The 17,097-nt window shown below is 37.8% G+C and overlaps 1 protein-coding gene across 3 annotated transcripts in view; it reads left to right on the top strand.

The window, feature by feature from the left end:
- Nucleotides 1–15,653, top strand: part of VEZT (vezatin, adherens junctions transmembrane protein) — a 63,130-nt gene extending 47,477 nt beyond the window's left edge. For all 3 annotated transcript variants that reach the window (XM_040980681.1, XM_040980670.1, XM_040980663.1), the window contains exons 9-12: nucleotides 2,830–3,023; nucleotides 9,866–9,966; nucleotides 11,395–11,602; nucleotides 14,661–15,653. In XM_040980681.1, the coding sequence (XP_040836615.1) occupies nucleotides 2,830–3,023; nucleotides 9,866–9,966; nucleotides 11,395–11,602; nucleotides 14,661–15,172 (1,015 nt within the window). In that variant the 3' untranslated portion in view covers nucleotides 15,173–15,653. The remainder of the gene's footprint in view (nucleotides 1–2,829; nucleotides 3,024–9,865; nucleotides 9,967–11,394; nucleotides 11,603–14,660) is intronic.
- Nucleotides 15,654–17,097: the final 1,444 nt, after the last annotated feature.

Raw genomic sequence — 17,097 nt, 5'->3', positions numbered from 1 at the left:
AAAGCCAGGGTCTCTGAATAATTCGTTTTTGTTAATAGAATCAGATATAAAGTGTCTTCAACATTTATGGTAATGCATATTATGAAAAAACTGTGTATTTGGATTTCAGAATCTTCTTACACCCAAATAAATTAATGTTACAATTCCATTTTTTCATGAATTTTGAAAGCTCCCATGTAAATAAGGCCTATTAAATGCATTAATGTAAGGGAAGATGTCTTAAAGAAGGAAAAGTACTGTACATGTACATAAACATACAGAAGAAGGAGCCACCATCTGTGACCCCGACATCCCGTATTGGGGTGCAGTTCGACTTCCTGCTGCTGCATTTCCAGTCCAGCTACCCTCTAACACGTCTGGGAAAGGAGCAGAAGATGACCCAAGAGGCTGGGTTCCTTCCACCTATGTGTGAGCCCCAAATGAAGTTCCCGGACCCTTGTTCTGGCCCGGCCCAACCTCAGCTGTTTCAAGTATCTAGAACATGTTTTACATTTCTGTCTTCCTTGTCCCCTTGGCTGATCTTACTCTTGGTGCCTAGAATAGGGCCATATTGTCTCTAGCCCATGCAAGGGCGTTAACCCCCAACACCTCTCCCCCTACAGAATGTGGACTGCCAGATTAATGTAACTGGCTCTTTTATTTGCTTTCTCACTTCAAGCAGTGTAGTCATGTTTATAAAATATACTATAGAAGGGGTGTCAGCCCATCAGGGTCTCCCATGTGAGTGACAGGGGAAATCTCTGTTGCTTTTGCAGGTCATTAGCAAGGAACTGAGTTAGAAGTGGAGCACCCAGGCATTAAATTGGCACCTGTATGGGATGCCAGTGTTGTAGGCTGTGACCTGACCTGCTGCACTACAACACTGGCCCCATGAATTTCTGTGGAATCGTACTCTTGCTTCACTTCAACCAAACTCTATAGCTGCATTTACCCAGGCTCTATTTAGAGTGAGGTTTGTTTTTTTTTTTACCAATTCAGATTTTTTTAAAGATTTATTTTATTTGAAAGTCAGATTTACAGAGAGGAGGAAAGACAGAGAGAAAGATCTTCCATCCACTGATTCACTCCCCAAGCGGCCACAATGGCCAGAGCTGAGCCTATCCAAAGCCAGGAGCCTAGAGCCTCTTCTGGATCTCCAACATTGGTGCAGGGTCCCACGGCTTGTGGCCATCCTCGACTGCTTTCCCAGGCCACAAGCAGGGAGTTGCATGGGAAGTGAGACCACCAACATTAGAACTGGCATCCATAAGGAATCCCATTGCATACAAGGCAAGGACTTTTGCCACTAGGCTACTGTGCTGGACCCTACCAATTCAGATTTTGTCCTATGTTTACCAATACATAAAAAATACCTCTTCATTACTGTGTCCTGTATACCCACCTCTGGAATATAGGAAATCTCTTTTGAGTTCTCTTAATGCATTCTCTGTGACGATAAACCTTTTTAAAAGGAATTAATTTATTCATTTGAATATCACAGTTAAAGAGAGAAGGGATAGAAAGAAAGATCTTATATCTACTGGTTCATTCCCCAGTTGACCATAAAGACTACAGCTGAGTCAGGAACTAAGAGTGTCTCTGGGTCTCCCATAGGAGTGACAAGAGTGCAAGCACTTGGACCGTATTTCGTTGCTTTTCCCAAGCCAGCAGCAAGGTGTTAGACCAGAAGAGGAACAGCTAGGACACAGCCTGGCAGCTGTGTGGGATGCTGGCATCATAGACCACTGTAAACTGACAATGCCTGCCCTGAATTTATCCTTTTGTGCCTGGATTTAGCCACTTTTTTTTAATAAAGATTTATGTATGTAGTTATTTATTATTTATTATGGAAAATCAGATATACAGAGAGAAGGAAAGAGAGGAAGATCTTCCATCCATTGATTCACTCCCCAAGTGAACACAACACCCGGAGCTGAGCCAATGCAGGAGTCAGGAGCCTCATTTGGGTCTCCCACATGGGAGCAGGGTCACAAGGCTTTGGCCCGGCCTCGACTGCTTTCCCAGCTCACAAGCAGGGAGCTGGATGGGAAGTGGGGCCACAGGGATTAGAACCGGCGCCCATATGGGATCCTGGCGCGTTCAAAGCAAGGACTTTAACCACTACGCTATCGCACTGTGCCCTTGGTTTATTTTTTGACTATTTATTTGAGAGGTAGAAAAACAGATATACTGTGCTTTCATGCTCTAGTTTACTCCCCAGGTTCCATAGTTTGGGCCAGGCCAAAAGTGGAAATCAGGAACTCAGTCAGGGCCCAGCTACCTCAGCCATCATCTTCTGTCCCAGATGCCACATTAGCAGGAACCTGGCACTGATAGCAGAACCAGGTCTTGGACTCAGATAGTCCAGTATGGGATGTGCCTTAACCAACTTCTTGACGGGCAGGCCCAATGCCTGCCCCTGAGCAACTTTTCTTTAGCTCTCCAGGCCTAATTTCTTATCTATAAAATATAAATAAAACACTAGTTTTAATGATTTATAGTATTACATTTTATTTATAAATACATATAATTTCCCTTTTTGTAAATAGGAAAGAGATGAATTTCATTTATCCATTCAGCTCATAAAATCCAGAATAGCATAATATATGTATGATACCCTTTATAAGTTAACTTTAAAGTTGATAAAAAAAAAACTTAGCAGTTTTATTTAGCCATTCCTAAGTGTACAAGTTCATTGCATCCAGTACATAGATTTATTCCCATTGTCCCTTAAGAGTCACCATGCATCTCCAGGGCTTTCTTCATCTCACCAACTACATAAGTCTTGTCAGTTATTTCTCCTCTGTTTTGTGTTTCATCTATATGTTTCTGTTTTTCCTTATTACTCAGGGTAATCATTCTTGAAGATGAACTTGAGAAGCTTGTTTGTACTAAAGAAACACAAGAAGTAGTGTCAGAGGCTTATCAAGTCCTAGAAGAAAAATTCAAGTTGATCAAACCTCATGTGCAAGCAAGCAACAATTGCTGGGAAGAGGCCACTGCCCAGGTGGACAGATTGCTACGAAGAAACACGGAAAATAAAGGTATCTATGAGGCATTATGTAGGCACGTGCGCTATGAGACATGCTTATTCCACTCAGTAGGTAGAATTCTTGTCCACATGATAGTTTACTGAAAGAACACAAGTTTTTATTTATTAACTGGCAATACCAAATCTTTGCTCTTATTTTGTAAAAAACAAAATGATTTATAGGTTCAGTGAATTATATCTTCTGTTTAGAAAACTGAAATGAAACTTCTACTGATAGGGTAGTAAAATATTGAGTTTGATGGTCAGGGGTGAAAAGGCACTTCAGCCACAAAAATAGGATACACATGATTTGATCAGTGGTGCTGCATGTTCGTTGAGTTGGAAGTGTACTGTCACTTAATGTTACTGTATTAGGCCACTTCATGATACAGACATTCTTAAGATTTATACCATATTGCTTTAGTTTGACTCAGATTGTATGCTGTTCTGTGTTACATGTTAATTTTTAAATTGTGCTGTAAGGTTATATGCACTTATTTATGCAGTTGGATCATTGAGATTAACCAGAAATGCATAGAATTTATATTGTTGCCAAAGATAATTAATGCTTCATTATATCATTGGTTTTGCTTTAGCTAGCTTTGTAATACATTGTTTATTGTATAAAACAAGCTAAGTAATCTTTAGTTAATAAAAGTATTAACTTTTTTTCCAAAAAAAATTAGTGTGTTAATTACTGATATATTTACCAATAGGTTTCCTTGATATCTCAGATATGAATCATGAATAAATTTCTTCTCTAAAGAATAAATCTACCCAGGAATTTTTATATATGCAAATACTGAAATACTAAATCTACATATATATGAAGTCTAGAGTTTTAAGTATTTTACTTATAAATAGAAGCATTCTGCAAATCTTGAATGTTAGGACATACTTGTTTGACCTACCTTTAACACAATCTGAGATTAAATCCTCCTCTCTTGCTTTATTGTTAGCCATTATTAAAAGCTGTCTTCAAATATGTGGTAGGTAATTAAGATAAGTGGATTCTTAGTTACGTTCTTGTGAACCTGGATTAAATTCTTGGATAATGATGTGAATTAAGTCATAATTTACAGTGGCTATGAGTGTACACCTTTAAATATGATTTTGCTTAGGGGTTGGGAATTTGAAATATCCACATCCTAAAACAGAATACCTGTGTTCCAGTCCTGGTCCTGCTTCTGATCCAGCTTCCCGCTAAGGTGTTCTTTGGGAGGCAGCAGTGCTAGCTCAAGTACTCGGGTCCCTGTCATCCACGTGGGAGACCAAGACTCTGTTCTGAGTTCCTGGCCACAGCCTGACCCAATTCTAATTTGATTTTTGTAAAATTTAGTGGTTCTCTATTGGTTTTTACTTTTTATTGCTGAATAGTAATATATTATATAAATGCATATACGGGTTTATTCACCAGCTGAAGAGCAGATGGACTACTTCTATTATTTAGTAACAAATAAAACTACTGTAATTATTTGTGATTTTATTGTGAACACTGTTTTTTTCAGTTTCTTGAGAGTCGATACCTAGGAATGATACCACTGAGTTATTTTGTTTATGTACTAGTAGTGGTCAACATTTTGATAAAGAAAGCATGTATATAACATCCAAGTGTTCACAAAGTAACTATCATGAAAGTTGTTAAGGAAAGGTTGAAGAGAAAAAAAAAATGGCACAAAAACTAAATATCCTACCAATCAGAATTTGCCCACACAAAAGTTAATATCAGTACAAGCACTAAGTTATTAGTTGGCAGTGTTAATTTTGTGATTTCTGATGGTATGTTATTAGTACATAGAATAATTCCAAGTGTTTTTGAAACAGAAATCATTAGGAATAGTGGAGTCTTATGCTTACAACTTTCAAACAGTACAGAGTAACACTGTCACCAAAAGGATTATATACACACAGTTGTAAGCACAGAACGCAAACATGGTAAAATGTCAGAATTAGGAAATACGGATGAAGGATTTAAGGAACTTTGCAGTTTTTCTGTAAGGCTGAAATGACTTCTAAATAAATCATTAAATTTTGTGTTTGTATTTTATTTATTTATTTATTTGAAAGATGCAATTCCAGAGGGAGAGAGAGAGGGACTCTTGCATCCACTGGTTCTCTCCATAAATGTCTACTACAGCCAAAGCTGAGCAGGCTGAAGCCAGGAGCCTGGAACTCCATGTGGCTCTTTCCTGTGGGTGCAGGGGCCTAGGTACTTGGGATATCTTCCTTTACTTCCCTAGGCGAATTAGCAGGAAGCTGGGATCAGAAGTAGACAGGCTTGAACTGGTGTTCATATGGGTTGCTGCCATCACAGGCAGTGTCTTAGCTGATGCACAACAACTCTGGCCCCTACGTAATTTTTTTTAAGATAATAATAAGGAAAGTAGCATGCCACAAGATGAATTAGTCTCTAATGCCTTGCGCTCAGGGAAAGGAACCAGTTTCAAACCACTGCACACTATATTATTCCATGCATATAAGCTCAAAATTACAAAGGAGCAGAAAATAGATCAGTGTTTGGCAAGAATTGTAGATGGAAGGAAAAATGAGTTCCAATATGCAGTATAATAAATATTTGGACTATGAGGCTGTTCTCTTTGTTGATTTTGGTGGCTTTCTGATTCTATTAATTTGTCTAAATTCTGAATTATATACCAAAGAGTGAATTTTTAAATGAATAAGGTTTAATTATTTTTGCCTACTTATCGTAATTTTAGCTTGATTTTGATATCACTTAATGGTTGTCAGTTGGTTATTTTCTAATTCTATTTCTCCTTTCACACTTATTAGTTGGCAGTCTAATGTAAGGTAATACATCCCCTTTCCCATTTGTTTACTTATTTATTATATCAATGTGGACTCAGCCTCTGTTTTATTCAGTAAATCGTAATTCATTACTATTGTTATTTATTTTGCTCAAATCGTCCTTCAAGCTAGCTTGTATCACCATCATTCTTTGAACACTTCCTTACTTTCTTATGTTTGCCATACCCCAGGTTTGACATCAGCTGTGTCTCTAAGAAACCCTTATTTATTTTCATGGAGGATGATATTTAGAAACCAAGGCCAGGGAGGTGGTCATTTGACCTAAAGTGGTTAATGTGACCAAATCACCTGTGTTTAAGTGCCTGGGTCGAGTTTCCTGCTAATTCAGATCTTGGGAGGCAGTACTTGGATCCCTGTCCACCCACATGGGAGTCCCAGGTTGAGCTCTCAGCTCCCAGGTTTGGCCTGACACAGCCCTGGCTGTTTTGAACATCTCACTGCCATTTTCATGTGTGTGTGTGTGTGATCTGTCTTTCAAACAAAATGAAGTAATAACTAAATAAAAGTTTTAAAGTGAAGGGGCTAGGTATGCTCCTTGCCACTGGAATCCCTTTCAAAGTAAAGATGAAACTCCAAAATATGTGTGTATATAAATTAACATGTCTTATTTCTTACACATTCATATATTGTACTTATCTGTTCATATGTATTATAAATGTTGAGCTCATACCCAGAATCTCTACTTCAGTTCCAGCACCACCATTTATTGTCTCCTTCCCCATTTCTTCATTTCTGTCTCTTTCTTGATTATGAGAAACTTGGTTCCTATTCCCTTCAGAATATTTACTGATTTGCACATTCTCCTTTTGTGTAACTAATTGTTCGATGCTATAATTTGCCTCCTAAGCCACATGACTACCCTCTTAGTCTGTGGGAATCTCTTCCTTTCTTGGCCCCAGCTTGCTTTGACCACATTAACCCATACAAGCCAAGAGTGTTTCTTTTATCAACATCTTACTGTCCATGGCTGGCTAGAAGCTCCTCTTCTTTCCCCATTCCCACTCCTACCATCCAGATGACTCATTCAAGCTGCTTCTTGCATATTAGTACCATTTTAATACCCCACAAATGTGATTTTTCTGAAAACACCTAGTTTGCTATCACTGTGGAAATCATTGAAAGTAGGTTATTGCTTGGCATTACTCAAAAATTGCCATAGGAAAAAAACTGATTTCCCATTATTCTAAAGATCACAGTACTGCAACAGGTATAGCTGATCAAGCTGCCACTTGAGAAGCAACCCATATCAGGGTGCTGGTTTGAGTCACAGCTTGTCTACTTCCAATCCAGCTTTCTGCTAATGTTCCTGGGAAGGTGATGGAAGATGGCTCAAGTCTTTAGACACCTCCACCCATGTGGGAGACCCAGATGTAGTTCCTGGCTGAGCACAGGCTCTTTCCACCACTTGGAAAATTAACCAGTACATGAAAGATGTCTTTCCCTCCATTTCTCCCTTCCTATTGCTGTGCCTTTTAACTAGATAAATCTTTTTTTAAAAGCACATGTTAAAATCCTTAATATTTATTACATTTAGGGCCCTGTTATTCAAAATGATGTCCAAACTAACATACAAGCATAACTTGAGAGTTTGTTAATAATGCTTCAATATTAACCTTCATTTTAACAAGACTTGATGATCTGTATACACATAAAGGTGTAAGAAATCCCAAGACAGAGATCTGCGATTGTTTTCTTTTCCTAGAAAAAACAAACTATTTCCTTTTTATAGGCCATATGACTGTTAGACCTACTCAGAACTCTAGTTGTAGTATGAAAGTATAGTAAGACTATACCTAAAACAGTGGTCTGTAAGTTTTTTGTTTTGTTGTTGTTGTTGTTTTTCCAAAGAAATGGCATTTATTTGGCCCTTAGGCAGATCCCTGGTATTTGGTAGGTGGAATTAAGGAATAAGGAGATCACTTTATGCACTTATGTGCTATTCCTGGCTGTTACCATGAACATACAACTTAAAATAGGATTTTAAAGGGGAAAAAAATAGGCATATTTTTGGATAATGTCTGTTAATGTTAAAAAAAAATCTAAATAAAGGGCTCTTATTTTGTTGAGGTATTTGATAGCAAGTTTGTTTTTCAGCCTCAAACCTTTCACAGAAAGAGACTTAAGTACAATATACGGAAACACAAATAGTTAAATATGTTTGTGTGATATAAATGAAAAAAAGACGGTATTACAGTCTTTCTTGCTGAAGTTGCAATTTAATGGAATGCTAATTTTTTCCAAAATGCCAACATCATAAGCTGAAGTAGTAGTTCACCCAAATCCTTTTAATACTGCATTCACCCAGGACTGTAAGTTAATTGTTGGGCTTGTGACAGATGCATGGTAGATTTTTATTAAATGAGTTGCGTGCTGGATTTGATTCTCCAGGCATTATTAAGTATTAGGGAGTTTTATGAATCAATTTAATATTGTTGATAGCTTTAAATTAGTCATCATGGATGTATTTACATCATAGAAATAGAAAATCTACAAATGCTACAAATCAGTGTATTGTTTGATAACTGGCTTGTTAGCAGACTGTTTAATGTACTGGCTTATTGTTCCTATTAGTAGTAATTTGAATTTCGATTTTCTTTTTGTTAAAGATGCCCAGATATATTGTGAGTGTTGATATGATGAAACTTAACATTTTCCAAATGTATCCTTTTTTAAAGTTTTTATTTACTTGAAAAGCAGAGACACAAAGAGTCCATCTACTAATTCACTACCTGAGCAAGAACTGAGCCACGCTAGCCCAGAGTCAGGAATCTGGGACTTAGTGCAGGTCTCTTATATGGGTGATGGGTATGTAAGCCTTCCCCTGCTGCCCTCCCAGGATGCACATTAGCAGGAAGCTAGTATCAGAGGCAGAGCTGGGACTCAGAACCTGGCATGCTGGTGTGGTTTGAGCTTCACAGATCCATGTCAGCTGCTGTGCCAAACATCTGTCCTTTTCCCGCTTTCAAAAAAGGGGGAAAAAAATTTTAAGAACATTTAGGGGCCAGTGTTGTAGTGCAGCTGATTAAACCACCACTTGCAACACCAGCATCTCCTATCAGAAAACTGGTTCGAGTCCCACTTCCGATTTAGTTCCCTGTTAAAGTGTCTCAAAAGCTGCAGATGGCCCCAAAACTTGAGTTTCCTGTCGTCCAAGTGGGAGACGTGGATGGTGTTGCCAGCTCTTGGCTTCAGTCCTGGCGTTATGGCAGCTCTAAGATTTCCTGTCTCTCTGATTCTCCCTGTACATGTGCCTATATGCTACTCTACTGTGAACAAATTGGTGCTTTATTTATTCAAAAAGCAGAGTAAACAGAGAGAGGGAAATCTTTCATCTGCTCATTCCCAAAATACAACAGCTGTGGCTGGGCCAGGCAGAAGCCAGGAACCAGGAACTCCATTTGGGTGTTCCTGGCAGGAACTCCCAAGTACTTGAGTCATCCACTGCTACCTGACAGGTATGTTAGTGGGAAACTGGATCGTAAGTTTTCATTCAGATTCAATGTCAAGCACTCTGATATGGGATGTGATTGTCCTAGGCCATGGTGGCTGAACACACTGAGCCACAATTACCCCTCCTTAAGTATTTGTGAAGTACCTAATGTGATCCAGATATTATGGTGAAGCGAAGACAGGGAAAATCCAGGTCCTCTCCTCCAAAAAGTTAACTTAAATTGTAAATTTACTGATGTGACTATTGTTAGCTTTAATACCTGTATTTTTTATGTACGTGAAAAATATAATTAGAACTAATTGAACCCAAAAATTAACAAAGTATTAGTACCACTTCCAGTGAAAGAACCTCAACTGAATTTGAACTGTGGCAATGCAGCAAGGTAGAGAAATCCACCATGGGGAGAGGGTTCAGGGAGGGGCGGGGGGAATCCCAGTGCCCATAACACTGTGTCACATAATGCAATGCAATTAATTAAAAAAAAAAAGTATTAGTACCAAAAATGATTTTTGTATTAGATGTTTATTTATTTGTATGTGGCTTGTTTCTTATTTTTCTTCTCTCCCTCCTTCCTTAAGGCAAGCCTGAAGTCACTTGTGAAAATCCACATTGTACTGTGGTCCCTTTGACGCAGCCCACTCTCCACATTGCTGACAAAGATCCAATCCCTGAGGAGCAGGTGAGGGTGGAAATTACCTTCTGTCCATAAGGAAGAATTTCACATATAAAGATTATCTACCTTTCTTTTAAATAGCATGAATAATTGTCTAAGAATTTGTTCAGTCCCTGTTTCCTGTGAGCCTCAAAATTATAGCATAATGTATTGAATTTATATCAAATAATTTGTTTTTAGTTCGATCAATTTGAACCTATTGAATCCACTAGCAGGTTTCCTTACTATTTATATTGAGTTGTCCGTTTCCTAAAAGCTTTTTAAAATTATTAAAATTAGTGAAAGTTAGTATAATGACATAAGTACCTTTTGGGTTGCTAGAAAAAACTTCATGCATGTTTGTTTTGTTTTATCTTTTAACATTGATTTGAAAGGCAGAATGGAACAGAGAGTCTCTCTCTGTCTCTCTCTCTGTCTGATGGTCTGCCTTCTAAAAAAACTAATGAACAAATAAGTCTTTTTTTTTTAAAAAAAAAAAGATTTATTTATTTTTATTACAAAGTCAGATATACAGAGAGGAGGAGAGACAGAGAGGAAGATCTTCCATCCGATGATAAACTCCCCAAGTGAGTGCAACGGCCGGTGCTACCCCGATCTTAAGCCAGGAGTCGGGAACCTCTTCTGAGTCTCCCATGCGAGTGCAGGGTCCCAAGGCTTTGGGCCGTCCTCTACTGCTTTCCCAGGCCACAGGCAGGGAGCTGGATGGGAAGTGGAACTGCCGGGATTAGAACCGGCGCCCATATGGGATCCCAGCGTGTTCAAGGCGAAGACTTTAGCTGCTAGGCCACGCCACCAGGCCCACAAATAAGTCTTTACATTTAAAGAAAAAAAAAAAAAGAGCTAGCCTTAGAGCTGCTGCCTTTGGGAACTTGATTTACCACCAGCTTTGCCAGAATGAATACCTCCAAGTGCCTGCTTCTGTTAGCATTAAACTTTGCGAGCAGAATTGATGTAAGCACGTCTTACTACAGCATCCCAGATCAGATGCAGAACATCAGCTACAGCAGAGGCTGGGTAATACACTGCTCTCCTGGGGAACTGTAAGATAGTGTTTCCCAATCCTAGAAAGAGTAGTCGGACATCCTGGGAAGTTAGAAGGAACCCCAAATGTCTATCCTAAGAAGATTCAACAGCCACCCCTGCTAATTTTGAAATAGCAAGTAACCATAATAATCCTAACAGAGTTTTGGATGCTGTTAGAGTGGAAAAATCATTAATTTTGTTGGTTTGTTATCTACAATCTTTTTGAGTATCAACTATCTTTCTCCAAAATTTCTCTTTACCTATAAGTGTACGTTTGCTGCCCTGCCCCCTCACAGTGCCGTAATGGCCTAAGCCAATCACAGGGGCTTCATTTTGTAATCTCTAAGGGGTGTAGGTACAAGTAAGTGACTGTACCGGACACTCTTAAAAAGCTCTTTCATTCATTTTCAGGAATTGGAAGCTTACGTAGATGACGTAGATATGGGCAGTGACTTCAGAAAGGATGATTTCTATTACTTGACTCAAGAAGACAAAGAGAGACAGAAGCGTGAGCACGAAGAATCCAAGAGGGTGCTCCAAGAATTGAAGTCTGTGCTCGGATTTAAAGCTTCGGAGGCGGAAAGGCAGAGATGGAAACAGCTTCTGTTTAGTGATCATGGTAAGCACTGACCTGAGGAAAAGGCTCTTGTGGTGTAGGAGATGTTTCTCTCTTGTGCCATGAATCTTTATTTTAGCTAGAAACTCTTATGGCTTTAATTTTAAGGATCTACCCGTAAGTGTAATTTTTTTTCTTATAGGCACAAAGTCAATTTGAGCAATTAAACAGTAGTTAAATTTCTCATTAGGAAAAAGCAACCAAACTTTTTTTTATCAGTTATTTAATTTTCCCTAAATTTATTTTGAGATGAACAATGAGTTAAATAATTTGAAGAATTTTAAATAAAATGTTATTTTCAAATTTAATGAATTTGAGATGTTAAACTCATATATTAAAATATTGAAAATACCTCATTGAAGCACAAAATTAATAGCTCTGTGCTCATTGTTGGAAAAAAAATATATTAAGACCTAGGACGTTTAACCACATTATTAGAATTGCTGGAGTCATTCGAGCAATTTTGCAGATTAAAGAGGGAAGCTGCTTCTGTGTATACTATCTCCGTACTCTGGCCAGTTGAATGGCTTGTGTATCAAACATTAGCCTGAAAACTTCTTGATGCTGCTTGCCCTTCTTCAGTCACTTTTCACGTTTGGCAAGAGAGATTTGATAATTGACAACTTTAGCTTAGCCACATTTCTGATTAAATTAATTCCTGCGGATTTCTGGGAAGGTGGAATACATTCTCTTTTCCATTCTTGCTAAAGGTATCTAGCTTGCCTGTGCTTCCAGAAAGCAAGAGGGTCCTCTCCTATTCTCCCCTTCCCTCCCTCTACTACTCACTCTCTCACCCTTCCTCCACTCTGCAGGCCTCCATTTCTTGGTTTTATCTTTCTCTGTACCCTTTGATCCCCTTTATAGCTTAAGCCCTCACTAAGTTATGCTTAACATTCTATTGGTCTTTTAACTAATTTCCATTTTCAGTACTTCTTTCTTCTAAGCTGTCTTTCAAGCTCTTTTCCAGATTTTTCTCAAGTAATACATTGATAAAGCCTTTCTGTATCTTAAATTCTATAATGGTTTCCCATTTCTTGTTGTGTTAAGTATGAACTTCTTTTCTGAGTTTCACCTCTTCCCCTTGGAAGAATCCATAATATTCATTTATACTCACATTTCCTACTGTCTATGTAGATAATCTTCCTCAGCTTCCTTTAACTAATAGACTGCCATTCCACAAGCATACCATGTATATCATGAAACGAAAAAAGAAATGCTGATCTCTTCACTATGAAGACAGAGGTCTTCCCTCCCAGTTTCTCCTTTGTGCCTCTTTCTCTGACTGCCCCACCCTGCTCCCTTTGTAGCAAAGTATATAGTGGAGAAGAGAGATGATTAAGAACCTCTCAGACACAGCAATAAAGACAGGCAGTACCGACAATCTATTCATTTATTGAGCTAACATAAATCATAGGTTAATTGTATGATGTTTTACACACTATTGCTTTTCAGTAAGAACTTTATTAGCCTCCATAACATTCATTCAGAGGTTATTTAACAAGGACTCTTTGCATGCCTTTTGTAGGCCAGGCACTGTTTACCGCTAAATCCCTAGTGCAAGAACAAGAAAAACAGATAACTACTCCTTACACTTTAACACATTTGACGAATGATCCTACATTAAACAAATTATATCTCCCTCATTAAATCAGCAATAATCATGAACATCAGTCAACTTCTAACAAGATGTTGCATTAAAAAAAAAAACTGGTAGATTTTGTAACTTAAAAATGTTCATTAAGACTGGAAGCAGTGTTGTACATAGGCTTATGTATATTTATTCTTTACTACTTTCTTCATAGAACTTTAAGATCATCCTGTTGACATTATGGGCTAAGATAAATGAATAAGAGAAATGTGTCTTTTTTCAGGAATGTGCTTTTGTACAGTTTATATTTTAAAAAGGCAATATGCAATGGTAATTTGTGGAAGTAAGTTACAAGCTGCTGATACCGTAATATGCTTTTCCCGTGAATAATTTCAGTACATCTTCCAGGGTTGTTCTCATCTCTGCCTGCAGGGGTAAAGTCGGAGTGGAATTAGAGAGGGAAATTCTGCACTGGAACCTGCTGTGGCCATTTTGTTCTGTTGTTGCTGCTTCTCTAGTGGAGTTACTGCAGCTTAGGGAGATTTCTTGGAACTGGACATGTTTTACAAAAATATTTTTTAAATACACGCCTGATCTTCAAGAAGCACTTTTTTTGTCTTCCGTCATAATGTATTGTATTGTACTAACCCCTCATGCTGGGAGGAGAGACTGCCTAGCAAGCAACCCACTGCCTACTAACATCGAGAGGGGCTAACTAAAACTTCATTTTCCATGCAAGGACAACTTCAGCCGTATGATATGCATTATGTTTATGTGTTACATTTTGTACAATAATTGATCTTGAATGCAGATTTTATTTCATTTGTATTTTTCTGTGGCATTATAAATGTGTAGAAGTTTTGGCTTTATTTTCAGTAGGATCTTAGATGGCTGACAAGTCAAGCTTTTTTTTTTCAAACTGTTTTAAGTATGTACATTATACATATATATGTTAAAGATATAATTATTGTCTGGTTTACTTTAGGCTTTTTATCTGATACATTATCAGCAAGAACAATGCTGCTTCTGCTTGAATACAATGGTTCTCAAATTCCAGTGTATGTCAGATTCAAGTGAGAGCTTGGGAAACATAACTCCTCTGAGCTCCCAGGGTTTCTAGATCAGTAGGAAATCGGGCCCAAGAATTTCCATTTCTGACAAATTTCTACTGATGCCTGATATTGTTAGTTCAGGGGCCATTATTTGAGAACCACTGCTTTAATATTTTGACTAAGATAATGTGATATTTCAAAATTGTCATCAAATCCTCATTTCATTTCACCTCATAGGCCTTTTATCTCATGTAAAGATTCACTGGATTGGTAATTTTTCACTTATTTTCCTAGATAGTTTTATTTAACTTTTATATATTTATTCTTTTTAAGATATAAATTGCTAGGAGTTGAAATAACATCACTGCTGATTCCTTAGTTATTATTTTTCTTTCTTTTTTTTTTTTTTTCTTCTTTGAAGCTGTATTGAAATCCTTGTCTCCTGTAGACCCTGTGGAACCTATAAGTATTTCAGAATCCTCAATGAATTCAAACATGGGAAAAGTCAGTACAAACGATCCTGAAGAGGAAAATAATAAATCCTCTCCAGCAGACAATGAAATAAGTAGGACTGAGTATTTATGTGAAAACCCCATAGAGGATAAAAATAAAGACAACTCAGCAAGTGAACCCTGCCTGCAAGGAGCCAAAGAAGGATTGTACTACCAGTGTGACAGTGAAGATGAGTCGCAGCAGGCAGACGGAGGTGGCCTGGTCGCTGCTCCTGCAACTGCCAAGGAATGTTTGCTGCCCTCTATCAAGCAGAGACTGGCACAGCTACAGCTGCCAGCAGATCTTACCTTCACTGCTGGTCTCGCAGCACAAGTGGCTGCCAGATCTCTCACCTTTACCACCATGCAGGAACAGACTTTTGGTGATGAGGAAGAAGAACAAGTCAGAGAAGATAATGAAGATGAAATAGAAGCAAACTAAGAACCAAGATTCACAGGAAGCAATTGTAGATTGTTCCTTATACAAAAGTATTTTAGCTTCACGACTGGGAAGGGAAAGTGAGTGTAAGTTTACTGTATAAAGAGCTAAGATGAGAATTAACAGAAGAACCTTGGTTCAGAGAACCAAATTAAAATTAATAGTTAAAATTGGCAGATCTTTTAGGAAAATAAGAGAAAGGTAAGGGCTCTTTTGAATAAACTGCTATTTTGTGGCACAACTGACCAATCTTGGAAATCCTTGAAATACTTTTAATAAGAAATAAGTTTGCCATTTCTTGCTAGAATTTACTGCCCGTAAGATGACTGGGATAATTTCATTGCAAGAAGATTGACCTTTGATAATATTCCTTTTTACTGTATTCTTGCAGTTAACAACTGCAGCCATTATGTTAATAACAAGTTGTTTGTATTTTGTTTCTACCAGTCTTAAAGATACAGGTTCTGAATAAAAAAAAAATTCATACAATTGATGTGTGCTGGGATTTGGAACAAAAAGTAGTTTCAAAGATACTGGGGGTTTGACTTTTGCTTCCTTGTTCATTTGTATATTCAGAAGCTAATTTTAAGATACCCTAATGATCTTCTAAGATTATATTATTTTAAGGACTGCCCATTCAGTTTTTTTATTTACCATGTCTTCCTTGCTACAACTAGGTAATGATGCCAAAGTCTCTGCAGTCCAAGTTTATCCCCCCTTTCCTTATTCCCTGCTTAGCAGAAAGTTCTATCCATTTACTCACAGATAATTTGGTGCCTTTAGTGCAGGCAGGTCACAGTGTGCTGTATTCTAGCCCTGGATAAGTTAGTGAGACTCCAGAAACATCTTTCAACTGGAAAGTAGCCCATTTGCAAAACTTCCTCTTAAAAAAGGGTTGCGTTCCAGGCTAGCTGCTCTCATTGGTTTGTATTGCAGTTGTGTTTTCAGAGGGTCTTCTTTACAGGAGTGTGCTCTGGGTGAGACCTGCAGCTCCTGTGCAGTGACACAGAATATAGACAGCATTTGGAGGACCTGCAGAAATAACTCAACTAGTCTTGCTGTCCTATTAAGGAAATATAGAATAAATAACCAACATTTGTTTAGAGCTGAGGAAGACGCTTAACTTCCTGTAACAACATCAGAGCCTTTCAGTGAGTAGACTTGCTTTCACTGAAGAGAATATTTATTTTCAGTAACCTAAGGAAATATATTCCTTAATCCTGAGAAAAATATGTGGTTTGCTTTGTATAGATAGAAAGGATTTTTTTAGTATAAGGGATTTTTGTTTTCACCTTAATTTTGGAACTTCATGACTAATGCCTTTGGAGCAAACGTTAGAAAAAGTCTAGTTATACTACACAGAAATAGCTCAAGGAAAAGAAAAGTCTGTGTTGTAGATATTATATACCTAAATATTAATACTTAGTTTACAATCTTATACAAATTGTTTCCTTTGCTAGCCACCTCAGTTTTTCCTGGCAATTAGAAGACACAGTTACAGTACAAAATGATTCTCTCTTATGGCCTGTAGCCACACACAGAAAGAATTGGTTTGATCATGTTAAGTTTATGTATTATACTTCGTTTTCATCACACCAGCTTGGGAGAGCTATCTCCTTGATACTGCATCAGTATTCAGTACTTGTTGATGGGATCTTTTTTAATTTTAAAGACCCAAATATGTGTGATCCAGATTTCCCTGTCTAATGATCTGTTTCAGTTACCAGTTATCACTTAGTTCTATGAAAACTATGAAATTGTGGTTTAAGATCGTAAAACTAACTGAACGCTTCTTTTTTCTGTAGTTCTCTAACTAACTTTCACCCTTTAAAATAGTCCCAAGATAAAATGTAATATTCTCTGTGAAAATGCCTTGGCTAGTTTTTTCTTACGATAACCTCAGCTCGTGTCTCTAGGTTGTTTTACTG

This window comes from Ochotona curzoniae, unplaced genomic scaffold (genome assembly GCF_017591425.1).
Source record: "Ochotona curzoniae isolate NIBS_2020 unplaced genomic scaffold, NIBS_Ocur_1.0 contig_1014, whole genome shotgun sequence".
NCBI lineage: Eukaryota > Metazoa > Chordata > Mammalia > Lagomorpha > Ochotonidae > Ochotona > Ochotona curzoniae.
Note: the sequence above shows the minus strand (reverse complement) of the source record. Positions and strands in the feature narration are given on the sequence as shown.